Source organism: Pipra filicauda, unplaced genomic scaffold (genome assembly GCF_003945595.2).
Source record: "Pipra filicauda isolate LSUMZ 115617 unplaced genomic scaffold, ASM394559v2 scaffold14_size4853619_pilon, whole genome shotgun sequence".
Lineage (NCBI taxonomy): Eukaryota > Metazoa > Chordata > Aves > Passeriformes > Pipridae > Pipra > Pipra filicauda.
The window spans coordinates 1,453,813-1,478,395 of record NW_024103985.1 but is presented as its reverse complement, the minus strand read 5'-3'; the positions used below and the strand labels follow the sequence as shown (position 1 = coordinate 1,478,395).

At 42.3% G+C, this 24,583-nt stretch overlaps 1 protein-coding gene across 1 annotated transcript in view; it reads right to left on the bottom strand.

The window, feature by feature from the left end:
• Positions 1 to 24,583, bottom strand: part of TMEM132C (transmembrane protein 132C) — a 200,658-nt gene that overhangs the window by 67,648 nt on the left and 108,427 nt on the right. The window contains exon 3 of the mRNA XM_027733163.2: positions 21,193 to 21,339. Coding sequence (XP_027588964.1) covers positions 21,193 to 21,339 — 147 coding nt within the window. The remainder of the gene's footprint in view (positions 1 to 21,192; positions 21,340 to 24,583) is intronic.

Genomic DNA, 24,583 nt, shown 5'->3' with positions numbered 1-24,583 from the left:
ACACCAGCCATTTGTCTCCCCCGTCCTCCTATTAAGCCTGTCAAGAGAATTGGCTCAATGGAAGAAAAACAGGAGCTCCTTAAAAAATTCATTGCAACATCTGAGTCGAACTTTTTCGGGCGAAGAAGCCATAAAAAATGACTCTGCTGTGAACTCTGAAATATCAATTTGTTAAAGAGGCAGTGATTTCCCTTCCTGAACAATGCTCCTCGTGGTGGGAAGCCTTGCAAAGGCAAATGATGTGCGGTAGAAACATTTGCAGAAGAATTGATATGAAGGACTGGGTGACAGGAAATGTTTCACAAACAATGAATGCCTAAATAGCTGTTCTCCAGCCAGCCAAAGTTACAGTTTAAATCCTGGCAATGTATTCATCAATATTTTCATTCTCAGCTGCATTTCTTGACATTTATGCCAGAACAAAATTCTGCAAAAGGTCAGCACAGGATTCAAGTGTTATTAAGTGTATGATCTAACAAACAGAACAGATGACCTTCACTCACACTTGCCTGATGGTTCCGTGAGCTCACAAACAATAGATCCCACCACTTTCTCAGACTCAAAAAAATATCCATCTTAGGAGAAATCATCCATATGCAGAGAGTCAGCACAAGCTTGGAATGCCTCTAACCTACTTCAAAGCAGGACTGAATTATGGCTTAGACTCTTTGTACCTATTTTCCCTTCTTTCTTTTTACAGTAATTCACTGAATGCTGGCACACCGTTGTGCTAAGGGTGTATTACATAGCTAAAGATGGTTTGACATAGCAGGAGATTTTGTGACCCACACACAGACAAAACAAACAAGATAAAGAGAAAAAATGGAAAAATGAGACCCACAGAATGCAGAGTGATGTGTTCCAGATCCCAAATACCTAGAGAAGCTGGAAACTGGACCCAGCCCTCATTGCTGTGCCTGGATTGCCAGGGCAACCCCTTCCTTCCAAGTAGAACTTCCAAAGTGAGCACAGGAAATCTGTGGGTGATGTGAGAACTGAAGCTCTATCTCCTCAATCCCTGTTTGGTGGCTTTGCTGCAAGGCTACACTTGCACTTCCTTTTCCATGAGTACATTTCATTTCTCCCACACTGCTTCTCAAGACTTTTGGGAAATTTCATAATGTCACACCAAAAGCTCCCAATAGCAGCAAGAATTGCTTTTATTGCTGTTTAACACAGTTCTGAATTTAAATGGCTAATGTGTATGCCTCTCTCACACATGAACACAAATTGCTGCACAGCAAAACTTTAATTTATTAAATTAAAATGCACTATAGCACGAATTTATTGTATCACTGCTCATAACTGTTTTTATGCATTTGATTTTTTTTGTCTTTTGTGGTTTTGGCAGTAGAAGGAAAGCAATCAAAGTCCCATTAAAGCAGCCGTGTAAGAAATTCTCATTTACAGAAGACAATGAAAAATTAATCTAAAATGAGTGTAACTAAGTTTTCATAGAAACAACAAAACCACTCAGACATTATCATCTTCAACAGCTGTTTACTGTCTTCATCTACAAAATTACCTGTCAAATTTTGCTGTTTTCTCTAGGGAAAAAAAAAAAAACAACCCCAAGTGCCTCTCTGAGTCAATAAAATGCTCCACATGCAACACGGATATTAAAGAGCTCTTTCTTTCAATCATAATACTTAGCAGGCATGATTGAGGTGAAGTAATGTTCAACATCTTCTCTCCTGCAGGTTTGAATTCTACATGTTTAACTACAGGGAAAAAATTCAAGCGTGGCTGAGTGGTAAAAGCCGGGTGCTTTCCTCCCTCTCCCCTACTCCATGGAACATCTGTCTCCCCATTTCAATGGGCAAAGCAACGTTTTTCTTTCCTGGAAAGCTGTTTACTACAAAACAGTCACAACTTTCTCAACATGAAATGAAAACACTTAAAGGAAGCACAAAAGGGATAAGAGCAGAATGGAATATTTTCTGGTGGAACGGGGATTCTTCTCCCAGGGTCAGTTTGTCTCAGCGATGAATTTGGTGTGAAGAATGTGTTCAGCTGGGAGAACACATGCAGTTGGTTAATGCCATGCAATGTGCCTGATGGGAAGGATGCCAAACAAACATCAGAAGGAAACCAAAGGGTTCAGGGAATGTGCTGCTGGCAGACTGATCCCTGGCATAGGAGCCACCAGGGGATGGGCAAACCTTCTGCTAACGACTGGGGCCATGGCTTACCCAGCAACGAGTCAGCAGCTCAGCAAAGAGGGGAAGACATAAGAAGACAAGTCCAAACCAGCTGAATTAATTGTCCTTCACACGCATATTCCCAGGCTGAATGCTCTCAATGCTGTCTCAAGTGCTGCTGCTGTCCCTAGCTCCAGATTTAGGAGAGGGGAAAGAGTTAATTATTGAAGGGCAGCTACAGTGAGTGGGATGCACAGCTCCTATTGACTTCCTTAATGGTGGTAAAATGTGCAAATCCTGCAGACTGTAGCTGAATTTAAATTGCAATGATTACAAAATATAAAGCCTAAAAAAGAGGATTTGTACATGAGCAGATTTAGCTGAGACACAGACTCCCTCAAGACCTACATTTTGTTTACATGCAAAGCAGACTATGCCTCCTGAATGACTAAATCCTGACGACAATTATTTATATATCTAACCACCCTCCTAACACGGCTCTGGACCATAATTCCTGCTGCTAAATGCCTCGGGGAATATCTACTAGTTATGGGTTCATCCCTGTTTTCTGGCCATTGTCCAGCAAACCACTTTCAATGTGTAAACAGTCCTGCTGCCTTCAGAGGGTCTGCTCATACGATGCACGAGTCCATAAGGACGTGTTGCTTAAACAGATCCATAACATCAACAACGACAGCAGCGCCTTTCTCTTGCTGCTTTCGGACAGAATTTTGATGCACAGCTCTTGGGAGTGCAGCACTATTAACCTATTTTAGGATATCGAAGCTGGGGAACAGATAAATGAAGTGACTTGCCCAAGGTCACGCAGGAGTTCGTGGGAGAAATGAGGACACAAACAATACACGTGTGTTTAAATTGAGTCCTGAGGAGTTTGCAGAGCTCTGCCTGCTGTGTGAGGGAGGCTTTGAGTGCTCAGGCATTGTTATAAAGGAAATCAGTGAGTAATAGAGTAGGAATCAAATATTTCAAAGATTATTTGCATCTACTATCATGTTAACCAGTCCTGTTCCGTCTTACCCAGAAAATCTGTGTGATACTCCGTGATCACCAGGCAAATAAAATCTGGAAGTCCATATAATTTTGAGCACTACCGTTTCTTTCATATAAGAACTATCAGTTTCACACTAATTTTGATATTTTCAGCTGTCTCCCTGCTTGCTCTCTGCCCCTCCTGTCTCTGGCAGTGTGGACACCAGCCAGGGCACTCCAGGCAGCCAGCACAGGAATGATCCACTGCTCCCAGAGCCTGTTCAGCACAACCCCGCCTTTCCCTGTGGCTCCATGTGGAGCAGGTCCCTACAATTCCTCTCTTACTTTCTCCATCTGAATGGCAGGGTCACTTGCCCTGCTCTGACCCACAGCTCCCTGACTCTCATGCATCTCATGGATGTTGCAACCACTTCTCCTGAAGTAGAACCTCCAAACCACCTATTATTTTACCTCTACTCAATGTCAAGTCCTCTGTCTTCTCTGTTGTCAAGCTCGAAATAGAGCCCTTAATGCAAACTCTTCCCAAGTCATTCCTGCTCTCTCTCCCACATCACAGCACTGCTCAAAAGCTGCTGTATTCTCTCTGAGCTGGACTGTAGCAATATCTGCCTTTCCTGCCCCTGTTTAGTTTGAACCAGTAACAGAAACAGCTTCCCCAGTGTCCCAAATGCCTGTGTCCTCAGTCTTAACTGTGTCCTATGTGCATATACTCACACAAGTTTAAATTTACATATTCCCATTATATATGCTACCACAATAGACTTTTCTTTCAGTGTCTGTTGTCAGATGTCTGGTTGGGATGGCAGGTGAAACTTCTGGAAGTGCCTTAGTTCCACATTCAAAACTGTTGGGGTAGCTCTGGGGTTTTCAAGAGCACAGGTTCCTTTCAAAGTCTAATTGCTTTCAAATGCATCTGCTTTCTCCCAGGCAGTGGGAATTCGAGGCCCCAGAAGTTCTGAAAATTCCAATAGGTGTCAGGCTGTTGAAATAACTGCTTTTTTAAATTTAGGTACTACAAACTGGAGTCATCAAAGTATTTATGCATTGCTTCACTTGGCACTGCAAAGCTTAAGTGAAACAGATGGCCAACTCAGGTTTCCAAAAGTGACTCAGATACTCAGGAGCCCAACTCACACAGGAAGTCAGTACCAGTTAATCTTCTAAATGTCAAATGGCACTTTTGAAAATAGCACTTTCCATTAAAGTAAGGACCTGAAACTTTGTGCTTTTTAAATGTTTGCTTTGTACCAAGTAATACCCCAGGCTCCACCTGTCTGCCTTTTCATGTTCAAAGGACAAGTGAATACTTAAGTAATGCATTTTGTACAGGCAGGTCACCAGCACATCAGTCAGCTCTGCAGCACTGGGGCTTTTTTCTTGTAAAGGACACTTTTAGGCAACAAGCTCGAGGCTTGGTGGGGAGGAGAGAACTAAAGAATGTATAGACTTAGAATTAGCAGCACAGCCTTCCCTTGCTTGCCACAGCTTTAGCAGTGAAGTGTAGAGACTGCAACCACCCCACACAGGAGTTCTTATCTTTGGGGGCTTAACCAGTGTTTAACAGAAATTCAAGCAGAATGAAGGAGGGCTGTGTTGGACAAGCCTGGATGGCCTTAATGGCAATGGGTCATTAATACATGGGCACTGTTCAGGCTCCTTCTGGAACCCCTGTGACACATAACCCAGCTCTTCTCCAGCCCAGCAACCCCAGAGCATGGACAGATTTCTGATCTGACACTCTAAGAAGAAGCAGCACCCAGGAGAAAGTGCAGAGGGTTTAAAATAAATGTTATGGATACAAGATACCAACCATTTCCCCCTGCTGGCACTATGGACCCTGACCTGGCAAAGGCCAAGGCTTTGCTTGGGATGGAGAGTTCCCAGGAATCAGCCACTACATGATCCAGAGGTCACCCGAGAAACTTCCAGCACATCTCTGCTGCCAACGGGTAATGAATCAAATCCAGGCCCTCCCCAGAGCCCGAGGGCAACTGGAGGGAGAACTGAGCTGAGTGCATTTGGTATTTTTAACCTGGAATGTCAAGTGGAGGAATAACGACCATTATCTCCAGTATATATCTTAGAATAGGGAGAAGTTAGGGAGGTGATTTCTACCCACATCACTAAGTCTCAAACAGAGTAAAAAGACAGATGAATGTGGAAGCTGGTTTATAGAAGAGACCAGAGGGCCATGAGTCCTACAAGGACTTTGAAGGTTAACTTTACACACTTTTTAGGAAACTCTGGAAAGGCCTGCAAGTCCCTGACTTGCAAACCTAAGTTTTCAGGTATCATCACAGTTTATATAATTTTCAACAGAAACAGACCCGGGGTTAGGTGTATAAATAACCTTGTACAAATATAAAAATACTGTCACTGACTGACGGCAATATGAAAACTCCACTTCCATAGCCTGGTGAGTAGGTGTATAGATCTCCCTCTAATAACTCTAGATCTTTATTCTTTGTTTAGCACTATGTTGTTTGCAGTACAAAGAAAGAACCTTATGGCATTAGCCCCAGGAGAAATGGGACTTCCCTTAAAAAAAGAACAACCATTATAGTTTTGGATTCCCTTCAAAGGGCATTAATTTCAATACTCTCTTTTAAAATTTAAATTACATCTAGTTAGCAAAGAAAGAATGACTTTTGGCATATTTTTCCTGCATCTAATAATGTCTTCCTTTCACTTAAAGTATCTGTTTCCCTATAGAGGATTACTGTCATTAAATTACTCGGAGTGTGACAATAATTGAGAGGTTTTGGCTATTGGATTCAGAAGCATTAAGATTTAAGGAAGAGGAATGCAGAGACATGGAAGACAGAAGTTGAAATGCTCACATAATCTACACTGATTTCAATTAGAGACAGAAAACTTCAAAAGGCTCAGGAGAGATTTGGTTTGGACCAGCACTTCTTCTACCCTGCTCAGAGAGTCCTTCTCCTCTCACCACTCCTGCCAGGCCTGACCACTCGGTGACCCAGCTAATTAGCCCTCTGATCCTTTTTTCTTCAAACCCTCACTGCAGAGACGAGATACACAGGGTCTGGTGACCTAGTGCACAGCTCAGTGCTGATCTGTACAGCCCCTCAGGCTCTGAACTGTGGAAAAGCCTTGGGATATGAAGACCCAAACTCTGCACTCTCAGAGTTTAGGGCATCTGAGAAGAGAGTTACACGGGCAGGCTGCAGGTAGGTTTGCTGGAAGCCCCATAATGAGTGTTTCAGAGCTGCCTGCCCCTTGTCCTTGGTCCCTCACAACCAGTCCTGCTCATCCTCTCTCACAGAGGTGTCTTCACACAGGAGAGTTTTGGCTGTTAGTCTTCAATAAGAAAACAAACAGCGCTCACCCTCCGAGAAGGAAGAAACAAAAAGGTGCCTACCAGGAGCACAGTTCTGCTCTGTAGCTGTGAAATGAGGGAGCTGTGCTGCTGGGAAGAGGGAGGTGTCCCCTAAGGAAGCACAGACCAGGCTGGGGTCCTACAGAAACAAGCTGGTGGCTGCTATCAGCAGCTGATTGCTCTTGAACTTCAGGGGCAAAGAAGCCTGGCACTTCAGTGCCTAGGAAAATTCAATCTCTTTCTCTGCTTAAGGTGAAAAACTGGCAGCAACTATAAAACTAAAGGGTTTACACACTTTCCTGAATCTGTCTTTGGGGATATCTGGAACAGGTCTAATAAAAAAAGCTAAAGAGAGTACTAACTCTTAACAATTACTGACAAATGATATGTATAGATGCTTAAATAGCAGCGTTTCTAAATCTTGTGGTGTACATACTGTAAATCTTTCATGTAAAGGATTTGCAGAGAAAGGAATCCTCAAACCCTCTTTAACGTCTTCAGTGGAACAAAAGATCTTTCTGTACACTCTTTGACATTACTCAGGAAACAGCAAATTATCTGATTCAATTGGCTCATGAGTAGAATAGCACGCAGCAATTAACTCTGTAGAAACCAAATCCCCCTTTGAGAGGATTTATTATGAGAAAAAATACTAAATACATAATAAGATAAGAAATACAAGAATTTTGAAATGAGCGTAGTCAAACAAAAAATTATAAGAAAAAACGTGGAAAAGAAAAATAGTCTTAAACATAAGAAAAATTTCTCATGCAGGGTTGAGCTACTCAGAAGTCATTAACATCACAAAGGGATGAAGTGTCCAACAATCTAAGTAATCTGAAGAGATAAGATACCCACCACAGTCCACAAAAGACATGGCTTCAAAGTAGGCAGGATTAATGGTCTTGCTTCCTGGCAAAATGAAGTCATGCTTGTATATGTGAATAATTTTACAGAATGCAGGAACAGCTATAATAGAGCCTGATAAATACTTCAGTCAACCATTTAAGCTGGGGTTTATCTCGAGAGTGTCACTGAAACCAAGTCTCTCCTCTCTCTGCCAAATGCACATGGGGAACTGAAAACTGGAAACACAGAAAACATGATAAATAATACTGAGTACAAATGATTTGCTGCACTTTGGGGGTTAAAGCATCCATGCATCCCATGTGAGGGTCATGCCCAAACCGTGTGACTGGAAGCACTGTCTGACCCACGTGTCTGTGCCCATCCCTGCTGCATCCCTGCTCCAGGCCCAGAGCACGGGACCCAAGTGCAAATCTCTCCTTCCTCTGTGTCCAAGTTTTATGGGGAGTGAGCCAGGCCACAGGCCAGGAAGAGCCTATAATGTGCTCCAGCCAGTTATCTCATCTTGCTCCTGAGACCCTGGCAAGAGCTGTGTGTGCTTTCTTAGCAGAAGAACCACATGGGCTCAGATGACCTCAAAAAGGAAGGAAGAAAACTCTGGACACCCAAGCTGGCTCATGATCTCCCCATGGGAGCTGCTGCCAGCGGCTTCTTGGTGCACACTGAGGGTAGAACTGGATGCCTGGTTTTGATTCAAACCACAGCTAAATTTGCAGAACTGTATAAAAGAGGAATATCCTTTCTAGCAACTTAGGAAATTACTTGAGAACTTGACAAAGGAACAAATAGATCACTGGCATGATGACAAGCTGACATTATAAGACTTGGAAATACATATTAAAAATATATATTCACACACACAGACAAATGTTAAAGCTCCTAATGTGAAAGGCATGCTGTTATATTACCCACAGGAGGGGAAGCCACCACAAACTCTTCTCCCTTACAGGATCCATAATTCCAAACTAAGCTTTGATTAACACTGTGAAAGAGCTCAACAGTTTATGCAAATCTCCTGGGTGGCTGGGAGAGGGGGTATCATCACAGGGAAAAACTACTAGTCCCATAAAAGACAGGCTAGAGAAACCTCTGACAGGACTGACAGGATACAAAGAGACAATAAGGCTCAAATCCAGACAAATCCATTCATCATAAATCTCGAGTTAATAAGGTGGGTAAAAACAGAATATGACAAAGTGGTAAAGGTTCTAAAAAAAAAGAAAACGGAAGGGAAAGAGATGTTGGAACCTGCACACTGAGCAGGTTTCAAGAGAGAGCTCTAAAAGGACTTGGGTGGGAAAACCTGAAGAAAACAACAGAGGGCTGTTGTTTTTTCATCTTCTGTCCTTTAGGCAGCAATTAACTTGTGCTCAGTGGTGTGCACAGTTAGAAGCTGTGTTGTTAAACACACTTAGGATGTACAAGCTGTTCTAAAGTTGTTCATCAAGAGCTGGACTCAAAGCTCATGGACATTCTTCCCCAAACTTCACTGAATGCTGAATGAGGCTCCAAATTCAAAACCTGGTTATTTCTTTCTGTCCTGTTGGGTGTTAACTCCTGTTAAAAAGCTGCCAATTACAGACATATCTTTTCAAAATCAGTTGCTGAAGTGCAGCAGTCAAAGCCAAGTCAGTGAAATCAGGACTGCTCTGGGAGCAGATAATGGTGAAGAGCTCATAGTTTTCCAACATTTACCAAGCCAGAGCCTATTTATGCACAATATGGCTCTGTAAAAACCACTTGTCCTCAGATGTCCTGGGTTCTGCTCTAAATGGAGCCTGTTCTGTGACTCTGGGTATCTTGGTAGACTTTTTTTGTTTAATAAACCCACATGATGAATTTACGTCCTGATCCACAGCGAACCACAACAAATCTCTCCTGATTTGCATCACTGAGGGATGTGGCAATTACACCATGTTTGATGACTATGTGTTTCACCTCACCTCAGCAATTCTACCAGCCCCAGGAATACTGAACAGAACAGGAGAGGCTGCCTGTCAAAAGAATTAACACAACTTTTGATTAACAGAACATGGCAACAATCCCCTTCTCGGGTGGTTCTGGGAGTCACATCAGCAAAGGCTGACTTTCCAGCCAATTCTCACTGATCAAGTCCCCTACACTTACCATGACATTTCTAGGTTAACTTCCCAAAGAGTTCTGTTGGGAGCAGCATGTATTTACTCTGTATTTAAACAATGCTCATCTGCAATGTATAGGAGTTTTCTGGCTGGTGAGGAAATCACAGCAGGCAGAGCCAACCTGTGGAACTACACACGTACAGAGGGTCAAACAGATACACAGCAACAAACAAGGTCAGCTTTTAAATATTCCTTTCCAGTCTCATAAAATCTCTGAACACTTCTCAAGATAAAAATTGACAAATAGCATCTCCAAGTGGAGAGCCTCACCATGCTACTGCACGTTTTAAGAGATGACAAAAATACCACAGGATATGATAACCACCCACAATTTAAACCTCCAAACCTAACTGAACAACTGCTAAACCAACCAGAGAGATTATACTCCTTTGGGGATTGTCAGTGGTACTTGCTGAGCTCTGATTTGGTTGAAATCTAGTAGCTCTAATGGAGTATTGCACGCAGATCATACACATCAGAAATTTCTTTTGCTTAGTACATTCCCATGAACTAATTCCATCACCACACAGATGCTGTGAACTACCCTGGGTGAGAGAACAGACATAACCACTGCAGTACTTGTTATTTGGTCCATCAGCACTGCTTTGGTTGACAGGGCACCTTGTTTTCCAGCCATCTGATGGCATTGCTAAATATGCCACTCTCATTAAAAACAGTTGAAACGGGAATGAATTCAGTGGCCGAGGTCACTCGAGTACTCTGGCAGAGTCATTATTGAATTTCTACCAGTGTGATTACAAAGAGTGCCTGCTCAGTCCATTAATCTGCAGCATGGAAACCAAAAATCAATGGGGTGCTACTTCAAACTCCTTTTTGTAATAATTACCATCATGTATGCAGGTGTACACGTGGGAGGGAGCCTGGAGCTGTTGTCACAGCCTTGAGCAGGAAAGAGATGATCTACAGCTTTCTGAGCTGTGTGTCAGAGAGAAGAAAGGAGAGGGAGTCCGAATTTATTCTAAACTTGGGGTGAAATTCAGATTGCAAAGAAAATTTTGCCATTTGCTTCAGTGACGCTAAGGTTTCTTCCCTGGCAATTTAACTGGAAGTCAAATTCCTGGGAAGCCATCAGGAATTCAGCACTGATCGATCCAAAAACCTCTTTACAATGAGCATCTCAGTTTTCTTTAACAAACTTACTTCTCCATGAAATTACTAGGATGTTGGTAAAGCAGTAACAGGAAAGCTGTAGGAGTTTTTTTGTGAATAATAATGGTACAAAACCCTTTACATTGTTTTTGTGAATTTAGACTGATTTATGCCAGTCCTTGACACTCCTCATCTTGACTCTTTAAAGTAATAGGGACACACTGCAGATTTTTCCAAGAAAAAGTGTTTAATTTCCTTGCTTAAGGAAAAAGTGCATTCAAAAACCATTGGCAACTTTTGTATAATACTGCCACTCCCATCTCATTTTTCATTCTTAACTCTGGAAGTGTTACAAAAGAATACACCTACAGATCTGAATTGCCCAGAACATCTACTCAAAGAAAGAGAACTCCAGGGGTCTTATTTAGCTGGGATTTGGTGGACCAGGATTTGGGTTTTTTTGGAGAACTCACAGACATTTACCACCTTTTGAAAGAGCAGCCCAGCTCTACCCTGTTAAGCTTCCAGGAAATATTCAGTATCCTCCAAACACTTCCTATGTCCCCTCTAACCCAGCAATTCATGTAACAGAACCCAACTCAAGCCAGGTGATTTGTACAAGCCCTTGACACGGTGCAAGACAAATTCACCACTGATTTACACCGAAGGGACTGTGGCTGCACAGCCCTGGGAGAAAAAAAAAAGATGCCTTTTAAAATGTCAGTATTGGCTGATATTCACCATGAAGTGACAGTGAAAAAACTCAAGACCTTCCATCACTCCCAGAATGTGAAATACCAGAGGTCTCCCTGCAGCCTGAGCTGTAGATAAATTATGATTTGCAAATGATGACTTATAGAAGCCAACAGATTAACTGCTCCTCCTTGTGTGAGCTGTGTGGAGAACTGCAATGATCTCTGATACAAGCTAGTTATTAAGACTACAGGAGTTGTTTTGTCTGTAACAGGCAAAGATTTTTACTTCCTAAGCTTGTAAAACATCATGTATTACCTCTGCCTACCGTGTAAAACGTGCAGGGGGCATTGAATGGAATCCATCCTAACAGGAGGTGAGAAGTTGTTGGTTGTGCTGAGTTGTGTTATGTCATGTCCAGCTTGAATTACATAAACTTTTGTGTTTGCTAACAGTGCTCATATGCTGTAAGTGTTTGCAGAACAATAATGATGCTGCTTCATGCAGGCTGAGGCTCTGGTAATGGGGACTGGGAGTATTTATTCAACAAGTTACTATTATTCGCCTGTTATCCTACAGAAGAGCCATCCAACTATTTTCAGGCAGAGACAAAGAATTAACCAGCTAAAGGAGGTGATTATTTACTATTATTAAGAGAAGGAGCCTTGTCATATTTAGCACCCTGCTGCATATTGTACAAATAATGAACCTGCTGCTTCAGCAAGGCTCGAGTAGAGCAGCAGGGAGACAGCAGATGGATGGAGACAGACAAGAGTGCAGGGAATACTGAAAAAAATCCTGGAGAGTTGTAGGATGAGAGCCCAGCTATTGCAAACATCTTTCTGCAATGACAACTGAAGAAGAACAAGGTTTTCTAAGTCTGAGATATGAGAGTCTCAAAGAAGAAAACACACCTGGACTGACATCACCTGACAGATCAGGCCTTCAAATTGTTCGAGCTCAGGACCTCGTGCTGTTCTGACATTCAAATGAATTTAAACATCTTATGATCGTGTAAGGCTTGATCCTGATTTCAATTACAAAAGTGAAAATCACTAGATTAATTTCATTCATCTCAGTGGAGCTAAACCAGTGTAAAACTGGTGCTAATGAGACATTTAGGTCTGTCAAGCGTTTATGAAGACTCAACTTCTACAAATGCTGCATTGACCATAAAAGTAATTTTAAGTGATAATTCTAATGTGTTTATCAAATTATTTTTATTAGAACTATCTCCAGCTGGAAAATATTCAATGGAGGTAATGGCAGAGACTAATCAAACGCACTCAAACTCATTTTGAAATTAAGAGAATAAAAAATGCAATGTGTAAAACCCACCCAAATTCTCTTTCTGTTATCTCGGCCTGGTGGGAGGCACAGCCACAGAAGACAAATGATGTGGTCTCTCAGCAGAGAAGGCAGCAGGAGCAGTGTTTAACCACCCCTCACTGCAGGTATACAAGTCACTCATTTAATTACATACAAGGGTCAACTGGGAATAGAACTTAATGATCTGAACCAGGATGACAGCCAGGAGTGGTGACTGGAGGGAGAACTGCGCTGTGACTGCACGAGCCCAGGGCACCAGCAACATGCCACAAAATCCTCCCAGTCACCAGTTACCAACTGGTTTTCTTACCACCCTTGCTTAACTTGTAAGACTTACAACAAAGACTCAGCATCTATGTAATAATTTCCCACCTGTTTCACAGGGAATCCCCATCAGTATATAACAAAAAAGAAACAGAGAAGAGATTTCTATCTGTACTTTACATAGGCAGCAACACATCAAACTAAAGTAACTTTGACTGGAAGAGCAAATCTCAGTAAGCCAGTGCAGAAACACATGGTTCACCTGTCTAATACACTGGTTTGTGAAAGGAAATGCAGAGGTTTCAGATAAATGGTGATACTTCCCCGCTGTGACTGATCTGACAGAGGCATGAGACGGAAAAAATATTTAAAATCATCTAATTGTCTCTAATGATGTTGTAGCCTGTTTTCTAGACGTCTCTCCTGACCAGTTTTAAGTGTCTTGAGTTCAGAGGAGTCTTCTTATTGCAAAATTCCTCAAGCAGCAATGGTACAGAGGGTTTACATGTGGAAGAAACATATTTAGGGCTTACATGTGGAAGAAATATATTTCAATTTGCTTCGCCGAATACTAACAAAGATCTTATTCACTTTATTCTTGAAAGGTTTGGCTTTTGGCACTTTTTCCTAAATTTTCTTCATTCTTTATTGCCTGGCTGATTTATTTCCTCTGCTGTGAAAGTTACAGAGGAAAGCAGAGTTGCTTGGCAGCGTGATGGGGTATTGCTGAACTCAGCTGTTTATGGCTTTCAGCAGATGTTTCTGCTTCAAAGGCAGTGTGAGAAAAAATACACATGCACGCATTCCTCCTCCCCAATTCTGCATCTTTTGTCTCTTATCTCCCAGCGCCTCCAAATCACAAGGAAGGCTACATTACAATAGCTGCCAAACCATCCAAACAGTGCCAACTGCCACAGAAAAATAAGAGCTGACCTCACCCAAAGCAGAACTCAGGATTTAAAGTGCGAAAAATGAACAGAAATGTCAGTCCATGAATGTGCTGCATCAGAAGAAGGTTCTCATGGATAACCTCGCTGTGAGTTACAGCTCATTAAAATGGGAAGCACCAGGGATTGCTGTGTGCAAGGGGCCAGGACACAGCAGTTTGGGGCACAAGATGCAAGTGGGACAGGCAGCCTTTCCTCCTGCATTTTCCAGGAGTGCTTGAAAACACCTTCTCAAACGTGTTTGAGGCTGAAAAGCAGATTGCATGTTTTTCTGGTCGCTCTCTGAGAAATGATTATTTTGTCAGAGAGTCAGAAAATACTCTCACCCCGGACATCAGGAATTACAGTTATTATTGAACCTGTCTATCAATTCGGGACGGATGGAAAGCTGTTGTCCCATTATTCTATGATTGCACATCCTATTCTATTTGTGTGGGCTCTGCTCTATTTACATTCTAATGAAATAAAACAATACATTCAACCTGACTGGAAAGCAGGGAAGGCACTGACAGCAGCTTTCTCAGCAAGGCTGGGTTATTGCATGCATTGGCTAAGCCTCCAGCATTTGGTTTTGATAAGCATGTAAAAAGCTTTTCCAAACTACAGAGATTTGCTGTGCAAACAAATTTGATGCTTTCATTTGGGCAAGAAATATGTGAAGGATGACCTTTCCCTTGGTGCTCCAGCCCTTCTGCTTCCCAACAGACCCAGGAACTCCAAAGTAGACCAAAAAAAAATAATTATTGCAACTGAAAGTTCTGTAGAGATCACGGAGAGATCTCTTTTAATGTATTTAGTTATCTCATCTCTACTAATTAATTTCTTTTCTTAGAGAAAAAACTCATGGGAATGCCTTACTCCTTGGCTCATACTATGTTATCTACAAAGATTAATGTAATATTTTTTGAATGATCAGGACCAAGCCTAACAGTGGTTCTGTTTAAATCCAACATGAAAATTCCTTTCAATAGCATCTAACGGCTGGCTTTCAAAAACCTCATCTGAGATTATAACATCTTGCTTTGAATTTCAAACAGGGGAAGACAGCGTTGCGAAATATCTGATCAGGAAGATAACACCTTCCAGTTTTTATCTCCCACAACACTTGGGCAGACCCTGCTGGTTTCCTGACTCAGCCTGTATCTGTTAAGAAGAAGATATTTATGCTGATGACAAGTTAAACACAGATTTCTAAGGAATCAAAGGACTGATACAATAGTGTGGCTGGATTACGGCGGGGTCAGCACTCCAGCCGTGGATCAGGGCTGCACAGTGGTAGGTGCCAGATGAGAACCAGACAGACGTATGTTGTTGCCATGACAATTGCTATAGTTATCTCAAATTTTATCTTTCTGAACTTGCATTACTGATAGTATTGAAAAGAAAGGGTCCTCCAGGCTCAGCGAGAGTCCTTGCCCACGAGGGCTCCCGTGGAATTCGCTCTTCCATAACCCAGGTGAGGGCTGCCTGTTAACCTCAAAGCACTCAGGATTCTTCAGGTTCAACAAGTTGCCCTGCTCCCCCAAAAACCACGTCAGACAGCAAGGTCTAAGGAACAAACCCTCCCTCTCAAGGCAGTTTGTGCAGACTCTTGCTCAGACACTGCAGCAGACAGAGAGCGCGAGACAACGGAGCATCCGCCTCCTTCCTGCAGGCAGCCTGCTCCTGAAAGAGCCACGAGAGACATTCTTCATCCCTCCTCCCTCCCTCCCAGCTCTGGGCTTTGATAAACACTCCTGACATTCAAAGCAGCAAAAGAGAAGCCATATGAAAGGCTCCTTTGGGAAGGAACCTTCTAACCCCAGTCTTCTGTGCCCTAGAAAAGATATTGTTACATGGCACAGCTGGCTGATCCTCATCCGTATGTGCAGATGTCCAGTGTGTCTTTGGCACCTACCCTGCATGCTGGGGACATCTGTGCCCTAATTTGACCTGGAGCAGGCATCCTAACAAAGAGAAATCTCATAATGCAAAGACAGCAGGCAAAGATAAATGATTTGGGAAATCGGATGAGAAAGCGTGGAGGGAAAGGATCTTTAAAGCAGTAGGCAAAGGCTGAGCTATATTATACCTGATACTGTTACTGACAGCTACACACACACTCCCATGTGTCATTATAAGCAGACAGATGCACATCACAAGAATGACTCACCTTGGAAGCTCTGAGGGCTTCCAGCAGCCTAAAAGACTGCACCAAAATATGCACAATGCTTAAAACAGAAGGCCAGAATCATAGACTTGTTTAGGTTGGAAAAGAGACTTAATAAAGATCATTGAGTCCAACTGTTAACCCAGCACTTCCAAGGCCACCACTAAACCATGTCCCCAAGCACCACACCTACATGTCTTTTAAATACCTCCAGGGGTGGGGACTCCATCAGCTCCCTGTGCAGCCAGTTCCAGGGCTTGACAACTTTCAGTGATGAATTTTTTTCCTCTCATCCAATCTACACCTTCCCTGGTGCAATTTGAGGCCGTTTCCTCTTGCCCCACCCGGGCACACGACTGGCTCATGCTGAGCCAGCTGCTGAACAACAGTCCCCAGGTCATTTTTCCAATTATTCCTTGGATTATGGGGGCTTCATTCTGCTCCCCATCCCTGTCTTTCAGCTCAGGGGGCTGGGTACCCAGAGACCAACAGACTGAGGCAAAGAAGGCATTAAGTACCTCAAGCCTTTTCCTCATCCTTTGACATTGCTTCCCCCTGCTTCCAGTAAAGAATGGAGATTCTCTTCAGCTCTCTTTTTGTTCAGATATCTATTTATGTCTATACCTATCATATGTCTATATCTATAATAATGCCTGCTCATATGGGAATTTCTCATAAATGAATGGAAATTGTTTCTGTTTCAGGGTTTAATGCTGTAAGAAATCCACTGCTGATGTCTTCCTCCCAAAGTACCTCTACAGTTTGTACAAATCAGTTTCTGCAGGCACAAATGTGACCTCCTGAAGACATGCACAACCCCCCAAGCACCTACAGCAGTGGCATGTGCCACATCAGCTCTGATCTTGCCTCAGTTATCAGTCAAAAGGATAAACAACTCTCATAAAAAAATCCTGCCCCATGAGCACTAAATCTCTGAATCCTTGTGAGAATCGTGTCCTCTGCTCAGGCTGCAAGGTTTTGAGGTCAGCAGGCACCACTGACACTCTGCTGAGCTCTGCAAACCACTCTGACCCAAAACTGCCAGCAGAAGATGACCCAGATTTTAAAATAATTAATAACATCTACCCTGCTCATAATGTGTGAATACTCTTCTCTGTGCCCATGTATTGGGCACAGACTGACTGTCTTCTGGTGCAGCCAGACACACACCACATGGCTCACACTTTTTCAAGTCTGACTCATGTTGTACATATACACTTCCCTTTTATTTTTCAATCACACGGAATTCACTTCACTGACATCCCTTGGCAGCATATGGTGCTGCCAGACAGAGGAGAGATCTGCACGGAATTGTAACGGCTTTGTTGCTTTCCTCTGTGCCCCAGTGATGTGAAACACAACCTGGGAACATAATTAGCTGCTTCCACGTGAATGCAATGATACCCAGACAGTGCTAAAAAAAAAAAAAAGGCCACAACAACCCCAATCCAAAAAAAAGTGTGCGCATGTGGCGAGAGGGAATAAGTGATTGTGACTCAGTCTGAAACACAAACACAACATCTGGAAGCACTCTTCCTGAGTCTGCCTCTTTATCAGACAGATGGCTGGAGAGCCATAAGCCCACAGGCCTCTCCAAAGGTTCAAGGCCAAGAGGATAAAGTGCTACATCACAGCAGTTTTCCATTATGTCAGTTTTTCTAAATGTCTCTCTGTTCTCCCACACTCCGTTTCTCTACCCGGCTGACAGAAATCAAAAGCAGGGGGTGACTCCATCCCTCCACACACAAAGTGCCACATCCACGGACAGAAATGTCAGCCCAAGAACAAACTGAAGGTATCTTCTTCCAGGCCACTTCCAGGTTTGCAGAAGCAAGAGGAGTTAGGCCTAGATCAGACTCAGTCCCTGTTTCTTAGTGCTCAGTTATAGGATGCTCTGGCACTCTGGCTTTGGCAGAGAAATCAGCTTAAGAAATTCCCCTAAGCCTCCTTGCTCCTACCCTTCATCCATCTTTCTCATGCCCACAGCTGTCAGCACACCAGCAGGTGGAGGTACACTCGATTTCAAAAAAAGAAAATTAGGTTAAAAATACCCCTTGCTCTGTGTTGGAATAGCTCTCATTCCCTGTGGTGGCAATCCAGGATAAACCACACAGCAAACACGAGCCCTTCCACTTGCTCTCAGAGGAGATGTGATCCATCAGCCACACAAGCCTTAGGCTGGGACCAAACAGAGGCAAAACTAAGATATAGAACTGGTAACAGCAGTAACCAAAAATCTCCCTTCATCTACCCCAAGGACACACATCAAACGTACCAACTTCCCTCCAGAAACAAGAAACAACAAAAAACAAGTGACCAAGTAGTAGCGTAAGACTTGTTTTCACTAATCAACACTGTTGTTATCCTCATCAATAGCTACTTGAATCTCAGCAGAAACTGTATTATGAGGCACACAAACATTGCTGATTTCAAGCTGTTTGCACTTACTTGCTACAGTTGCAAAGCTTTTTTGGATAAATCAAAGCTAAGAAGCAATGGCTCTTGGCTTTAGCACCACAAATTCAAAGAGAACAAATATTACTTAAAAAAGCAAAAAAGCATGACCCACTTAAATTCTCAAAAGGTAATGGTAAACAATTACTGCTGTGACTTACCTAAACTATGTCTCTTGTGTTCTATTATTTATATAATGGGAAAGGTGTATGAGCTGTTGCATTCAGATACAAACTGCTCCTTTTAAAGTGCTTACAATGCAATTACACCCCACCACTAATGACAGAGAAATATGCAAGAAAGGCAAAGTAACATGGAAACAAAAAATGAGTACTTTTATTGAGTATGGCCTTGGTTTCTAGGGATATGAAGGGGAAAGAGTGCAATGGTTCTCATCCGTGGTGCACCAGGGATGTTTGTGTCCTTAACAACTCAGCACATCACTCTCTCCATTATGACCAAAATGTACCCTGCATGCAGTGTTATCTGGCTACTCCAGTACATTTACAATCTATTATGAATTTAAGTAATAAATCTGACTTCACAACCAGCTGGGGACATGTGACAGTACGAGGGGAAAGCCAAATATTCCTGTTGGCTGCAACAGAGAAATAAGGCAAAACTGTAGAAGATGCTTTGTTCTCCTTTCCTCCTACCTGAGTTCTGCTAGAAATAGCTGGTTGTGTAAAAAAAAAAACAACATACTGTCAACTTCTTGACAAGATGTATGAATGTTTACAAAGCACTCAAGAACTACAAACTTTCATTTACCTGTTTTTATAGACACTCCTTTGCAAACACAGTGGAAAACACCTTCCTCTGCCTAAATTAACCAACACATTTATGAGTTAGTTGAGTTTGCTGCAAAAGAAGAGAACAGCACGTCACACCTACCCCGGCCTCACTAGAGAACTGCACATCACTTCCATGAACTCTGCTGCTAAACCAGCCTGGAAACGCTGGTGGCAGCACAGAAAGATCCCATTAGGGACTTGCAGTTCTCAACCAAATTAAATTAGTTTAATATATTTACATAAAAATAATATGTTTACAAAAAATAATATATTTACATAAAAATAATTGTGCTTTGTGGAGAGGCCTCCAAGTGACACTTGGTACTGTAATGCCCACTAGATCATATGCTTTCCCACTGGGATCTCAGTGCACACATAACCAGGTTTCCCCACCCAGCTCGTCCTTGTACAAGAACCCTTCCTTCAAACCCAGGCTCCTCACGCCTTCAGAAGACAGCAACTATTTACACACACAAATGAAAGAGGCATTAATTGAAACATTGATTTTTATTTGCACAATTAGCACTAAAAATATTTTTATGGGTTAATTAGACTTCATGCAAATTGGACTGAGAAGATTTAATTGGGGTGTGATAACCTGACAATTACAGTTCCTCTGTTGCAAATACACTCAGAGCTACTCGCTGTTCTAAAGCTGTGCCCTCCCTTTCAAACTGGTTTGGGTTTCAGCTTTTTTAGCTCTGGAAAGCTCAAATGATGGATCTTTCCTTTGCCTGTACCAGTGCTGAGGTGGGTTGACCCTGGCTGGATGCCAGGTGCCCACTAAAGCAGCTCCATCACTCTCCTCCTCAGCAGCACAGGGAGAGAAAAACAGAATGAAAGGGTCGTGGGTCGAGGCAGGGACAGGGGGGGATCACTCACCAAATGTAAACACATTGAATCAGAGAATTATCTTGTCACGAGCTGCTCGTGATGAGAGAAATTTCTACACTTTACAGGTGTCCAATATTTGGGCACAGAACACAAAAGCTGAAATGTGCTCACTTTTCTGTGCCTGAAGACAGTACAAACCAACTGCATGGGAAAGCAAGAACCAGCCCAGCAGCCTCCAAAGATTTTATGACACTCTTCAGTGAGCCCAGGTCCATGGCTAACAGTGAGAACAGAGCCAGGGAAGCATTGCCTGGATCCGCACAAGGGAAATGCTCTGCATGGATTAACGTACAGCAACGCTGTGAGAATTCATTTAGACCATATCTGGGAAGAGCAAAAGAACTTCCACTGAAAGCAGCAAGATCTAACTTCACTGTGTGCTGTGGAAGACAATCCTGCTTCTGGAGAAAGCACTGATTTTGTGTCTGTGGAACAACCAGGCCGAGTCTCAGCAAGAACACACCACACAGGAAGGCAGGCACTGGCAGACCAGTTCATCCCAGTGCTCCCCAGAGCGCACTGCTCTGCCTCACACAGTTACCAGTGTGTCAAGGGAACCCCCAGTTCTGGAAGAAGTAACTGTTTGCAAAAAGGGATTCTTCTGTATTACATACAAGACACTGGGAGGTTTGAATTATCCTGTACCAATGATTCAAAGTTACAGTGGCTTCACTGTGGGAGCATTCACTGCTTGCTTGATGAACCAACCACAGAGGCTGTGATATGTTCAGAGAAACAAGGTCAAAACTATCAAACCAAAAAATTACGCTCACTAAACCCCTTTGAAATTAAGAATATTCATATTCATGCCAAATTACACACCCCCACAGCCCCACCGTAGGTCTATTCCGTTAATTTTTTTTAATTTGAGCTGGTGAATTTTATTACCTGTTATAGATCAGCAGATGGTACCACAGTTCACATAAGTGTCTCCAGATTTCCAGGCTACAGGTTTAATAGCTATGAGCAGTGGTAATATGAGCCTTAAGTCTTTCAACCAATGGATGCTATCATGGACATAAATGAGTTTAATGTGCCGAGAATATGAGGTTTCATACCTGTTCCTTGAACTTGGTGCTATCCTCTGACAAATAACAGTTGTGGTTGAGTGCTTTCCACCATTCCCCACCTCTTGCTTCACGTCCCACTGCCGGGGGTCACTTGTCTTTGCACTCAGAATGTTCACACCTTTCTTCACCTTTGCCCTGTTGAAAACAGCAATTGCAAAAGGTTTACAAGAGTCATTCAGGACTGTGATCTTTGAGTGCAGCTCAGGCATGGAAATCTCAATATATCAGCTTTCAGCTAAGTAGTAGATATTCTTCTAATCCACCAATAAATAAGAGACTGGTATCAAGAATGCAGATCTGTGGCAACACATCACTTTTTTTGGACAGAACCAGCTCAGTGCCTTTATATGTTCTGCCAACAGCAGGCTGGAATTAGGATTAAATCTGAACCTTGCAGGAAAAGCTGCACTTGAGGTTCTTTTCTCTATTTTGGCAATAATTTTTTTCCAAAGAGATACTCATCCCAACACAGAAAACTAAGGAAGATTCCGTTCTTCTGTATCAAGATGAAGCTGTTTTTCATCATTGCACAGAGGAATGCTTCACTGGAGTTTTCTTTAATAATCCATTTTATTCCATATGATATTCTTCTAGGTATCAGTGGACAGGTTTTTGCTGTTCTGCCTAACAATTCCCTCTTTAAGACAGACTCCCAAGGAAATTTCTGTCTGAAATGCCCAGCCTGGAGAGGATTTAGCTGTTGGTTAAGACAAGACTTTGTAACTCACAGATGTTCTTACAGGATGCAAATTTCTGCCACTGTTGTTATGCCCAGTGGAAAAGTTAACTGTATTTATCTAGTGATGCTAATAACATCAGCAACAACTGCATGGAGGGTTAATTAAAGAGCACTTGCTTAATTAAAGAGCATTTGTACAAGGAATTCCCAGCAAAGATGTTTGGGTGCACAATGTTTAGCTGCTGATCTTCAGTTCTGCTACAACGCACCAGGAATGATAAATGAAACACAAAATATTATTTACTGAGCAGAAATCATCATCTAACAAGATGATGATGTCAAGGTATCTTCTTGACATTTATGAGGACACAGCACCTAAGTTACTCTAAAAAAAAAAGGTCTTTTTGCATCTTCAGCCAATAAAACAATTAAAAACTGTAGTTATGAATGACTGAGAGCACTTGTGCTCTTGCTGCAGTTTTTCAACAGCGAGACAGAACACAATTAATTTAAGGCATTGAAAGAGAAAACTCCTTTTTTTTCTCAGCATAAGAGCATAAATGCTTAATCCTCTCCTTTGTAACTTGAAACACCACAGAGCTTCACAGAATACTGTCCTGCTCTTGTAAAACTGGCACAAACCTGATGCATCTGTAGTCCCTTCAAGCTGAATTACTCAGAAACAAAACCAGAAAAAGCAAAGGAAGAATCAAATTCATTACTGAAGGTTCATTAAAGCTTCAAGTCCCATTACGTCTCCCAGCATAGTACAGCTCAAAGAAATGAACAAATTAAATGTTTCAGTATTAAAACACTACCACCAATCTCGAATCTGTATAAAACCTGCAGTATGTCTTTGGAAGTCTGTATTTTAGGTGTGTTTGGACGTATTTTAGGACACTGTTATTTAGCAACTGGAGAGAAGTAAAACTCATAGTTTAGACACTTTGTTCAGCTGCTCCTTGAGATGAGCTCTGAAATGGCAAAACACCACTCCAAATGATGTTCCCGTGTTTGGATTTTCTACAGAATTACAACTTTGTCAGCAGCTGCAAATTGCTCTTTCCACCCCGTAGCTTGACATAGTCAATACCTGGGCTCCTGTTAATTAGGATGGACATTTGGTGTGGCCAAGGTTAGTGGTAAAATACACTGCCAGAGGACGAGGGGCCGTGGCTACGATGCCATTTTGTTAATTAACTACAGTATGGGGCATTAAGTTGAGTGGTTTTCACATATACCATTATATAAAGCCCATTAAAAAAAAAAAAATTCCATCCCAGGGTAAAGTAGGTTATGTTTAGTGAGAAAAATCAATGTTGTGATTGCACTTAGCACTGGAATTAGGGTATGAACACCCAGAAGATTGAACTTCCGAAATAAATATGCAGAAGCACCATTTGCAACTCTCCCTCTAAAAAGGGCATTGAGTTTTATATAACAAGGTCAATGGATGAATCAGAATTAAGTCAGACAGTACTGAGCCCCATACATTTTCAAATGCAGTCTGTACACATATGCTACAAATGATTTCACTGAATTTTTATTTACTTGGTGTTTGAGTGCTAGAAGGAAAAGTCTGTTTAATTCCTTACCAAAAGTTTGTTGACCTTGCTGTATGCTTGTGATTAAATATTAATTTTTTCTAAATCAATGGTGCCAACTTTGTACATAAAAATTTGTAAGTTACACTACCTCAACAAACCCCAAGAAAGAGGAAGTGGAGGCCAAATTACTTGACAGTCTCCTGTATTTACCTACCTAATATAGCAGTATATATTCATTTACCATGTTTACTTAAGGCAGGCAGGTATGGTGACAATAAATGAAGACAAACAGCTGAAACAACTGAAATACAGTTTTCCTTAATGTGTGGCTCCCCACTCCAACTGGGAAGTTCTTTGCCATGTCTACTTATTCACAAGTAGATGTTTGTCCTCACACAGAGGATTTTTCTACAACCTGCAAGCATCTACCAGACATAACTGGTCAGCTTGGACTTCCACCCAAAGTGGAGTCAAAATCTTCCCCTCCAGTGTCATTCTAGACAATTTTCTGTGAGTGCCACTGAACTGTCCCTGTCACTCTGTCTGTGTGCTCATCACGGTGGTAGTAATGAAACCACAGCCCCCCCCGAAAAATCACCCTTTCCTTTTTCTGGGTCTAAACACAGACCCTGCTAAGCAAGTCACCTACACGTGCACAAAAACCTAAGGGCAGCAGCTCGTTTATTCGAGGCTGATTTTCTGCCTGCTGAAAGTCCAGCAGGGTTTTTGATCTCCTGACAAAAGCAAACCTGGCAATGGAAAGATGAAAGCCAGCCCGTCATTAAGAACGGCACAGAACACCCCAGGTCAGCTTCAATCCCACACTGCATGGAGGACTCCATCCATCTGAATGCAGGTTTTCCAGCTTTATGAGCACATGGCAGCCAGAACACTGGAAGATTTTCTTGCTTGAACTTCTAAGGTTATTAATTCATAGCACAGGAAATCTCTGCCTCAGCTTTGTCTCAAAATAACCGTCTCTCTCTTTAAGTCTCTCAGATGGAGAATTAAAAGATTTTGTTGGCGTGCAGAACAAGCAGCATCTCAAAGACATTACAGAGAGTCTTCAGCAGCTTACCTAGGAATCATTACTTAATTTTTGTTGAGACCAAGTGAAAGCATTTATTTGCTTACATAATCTCACAGCAAGTGA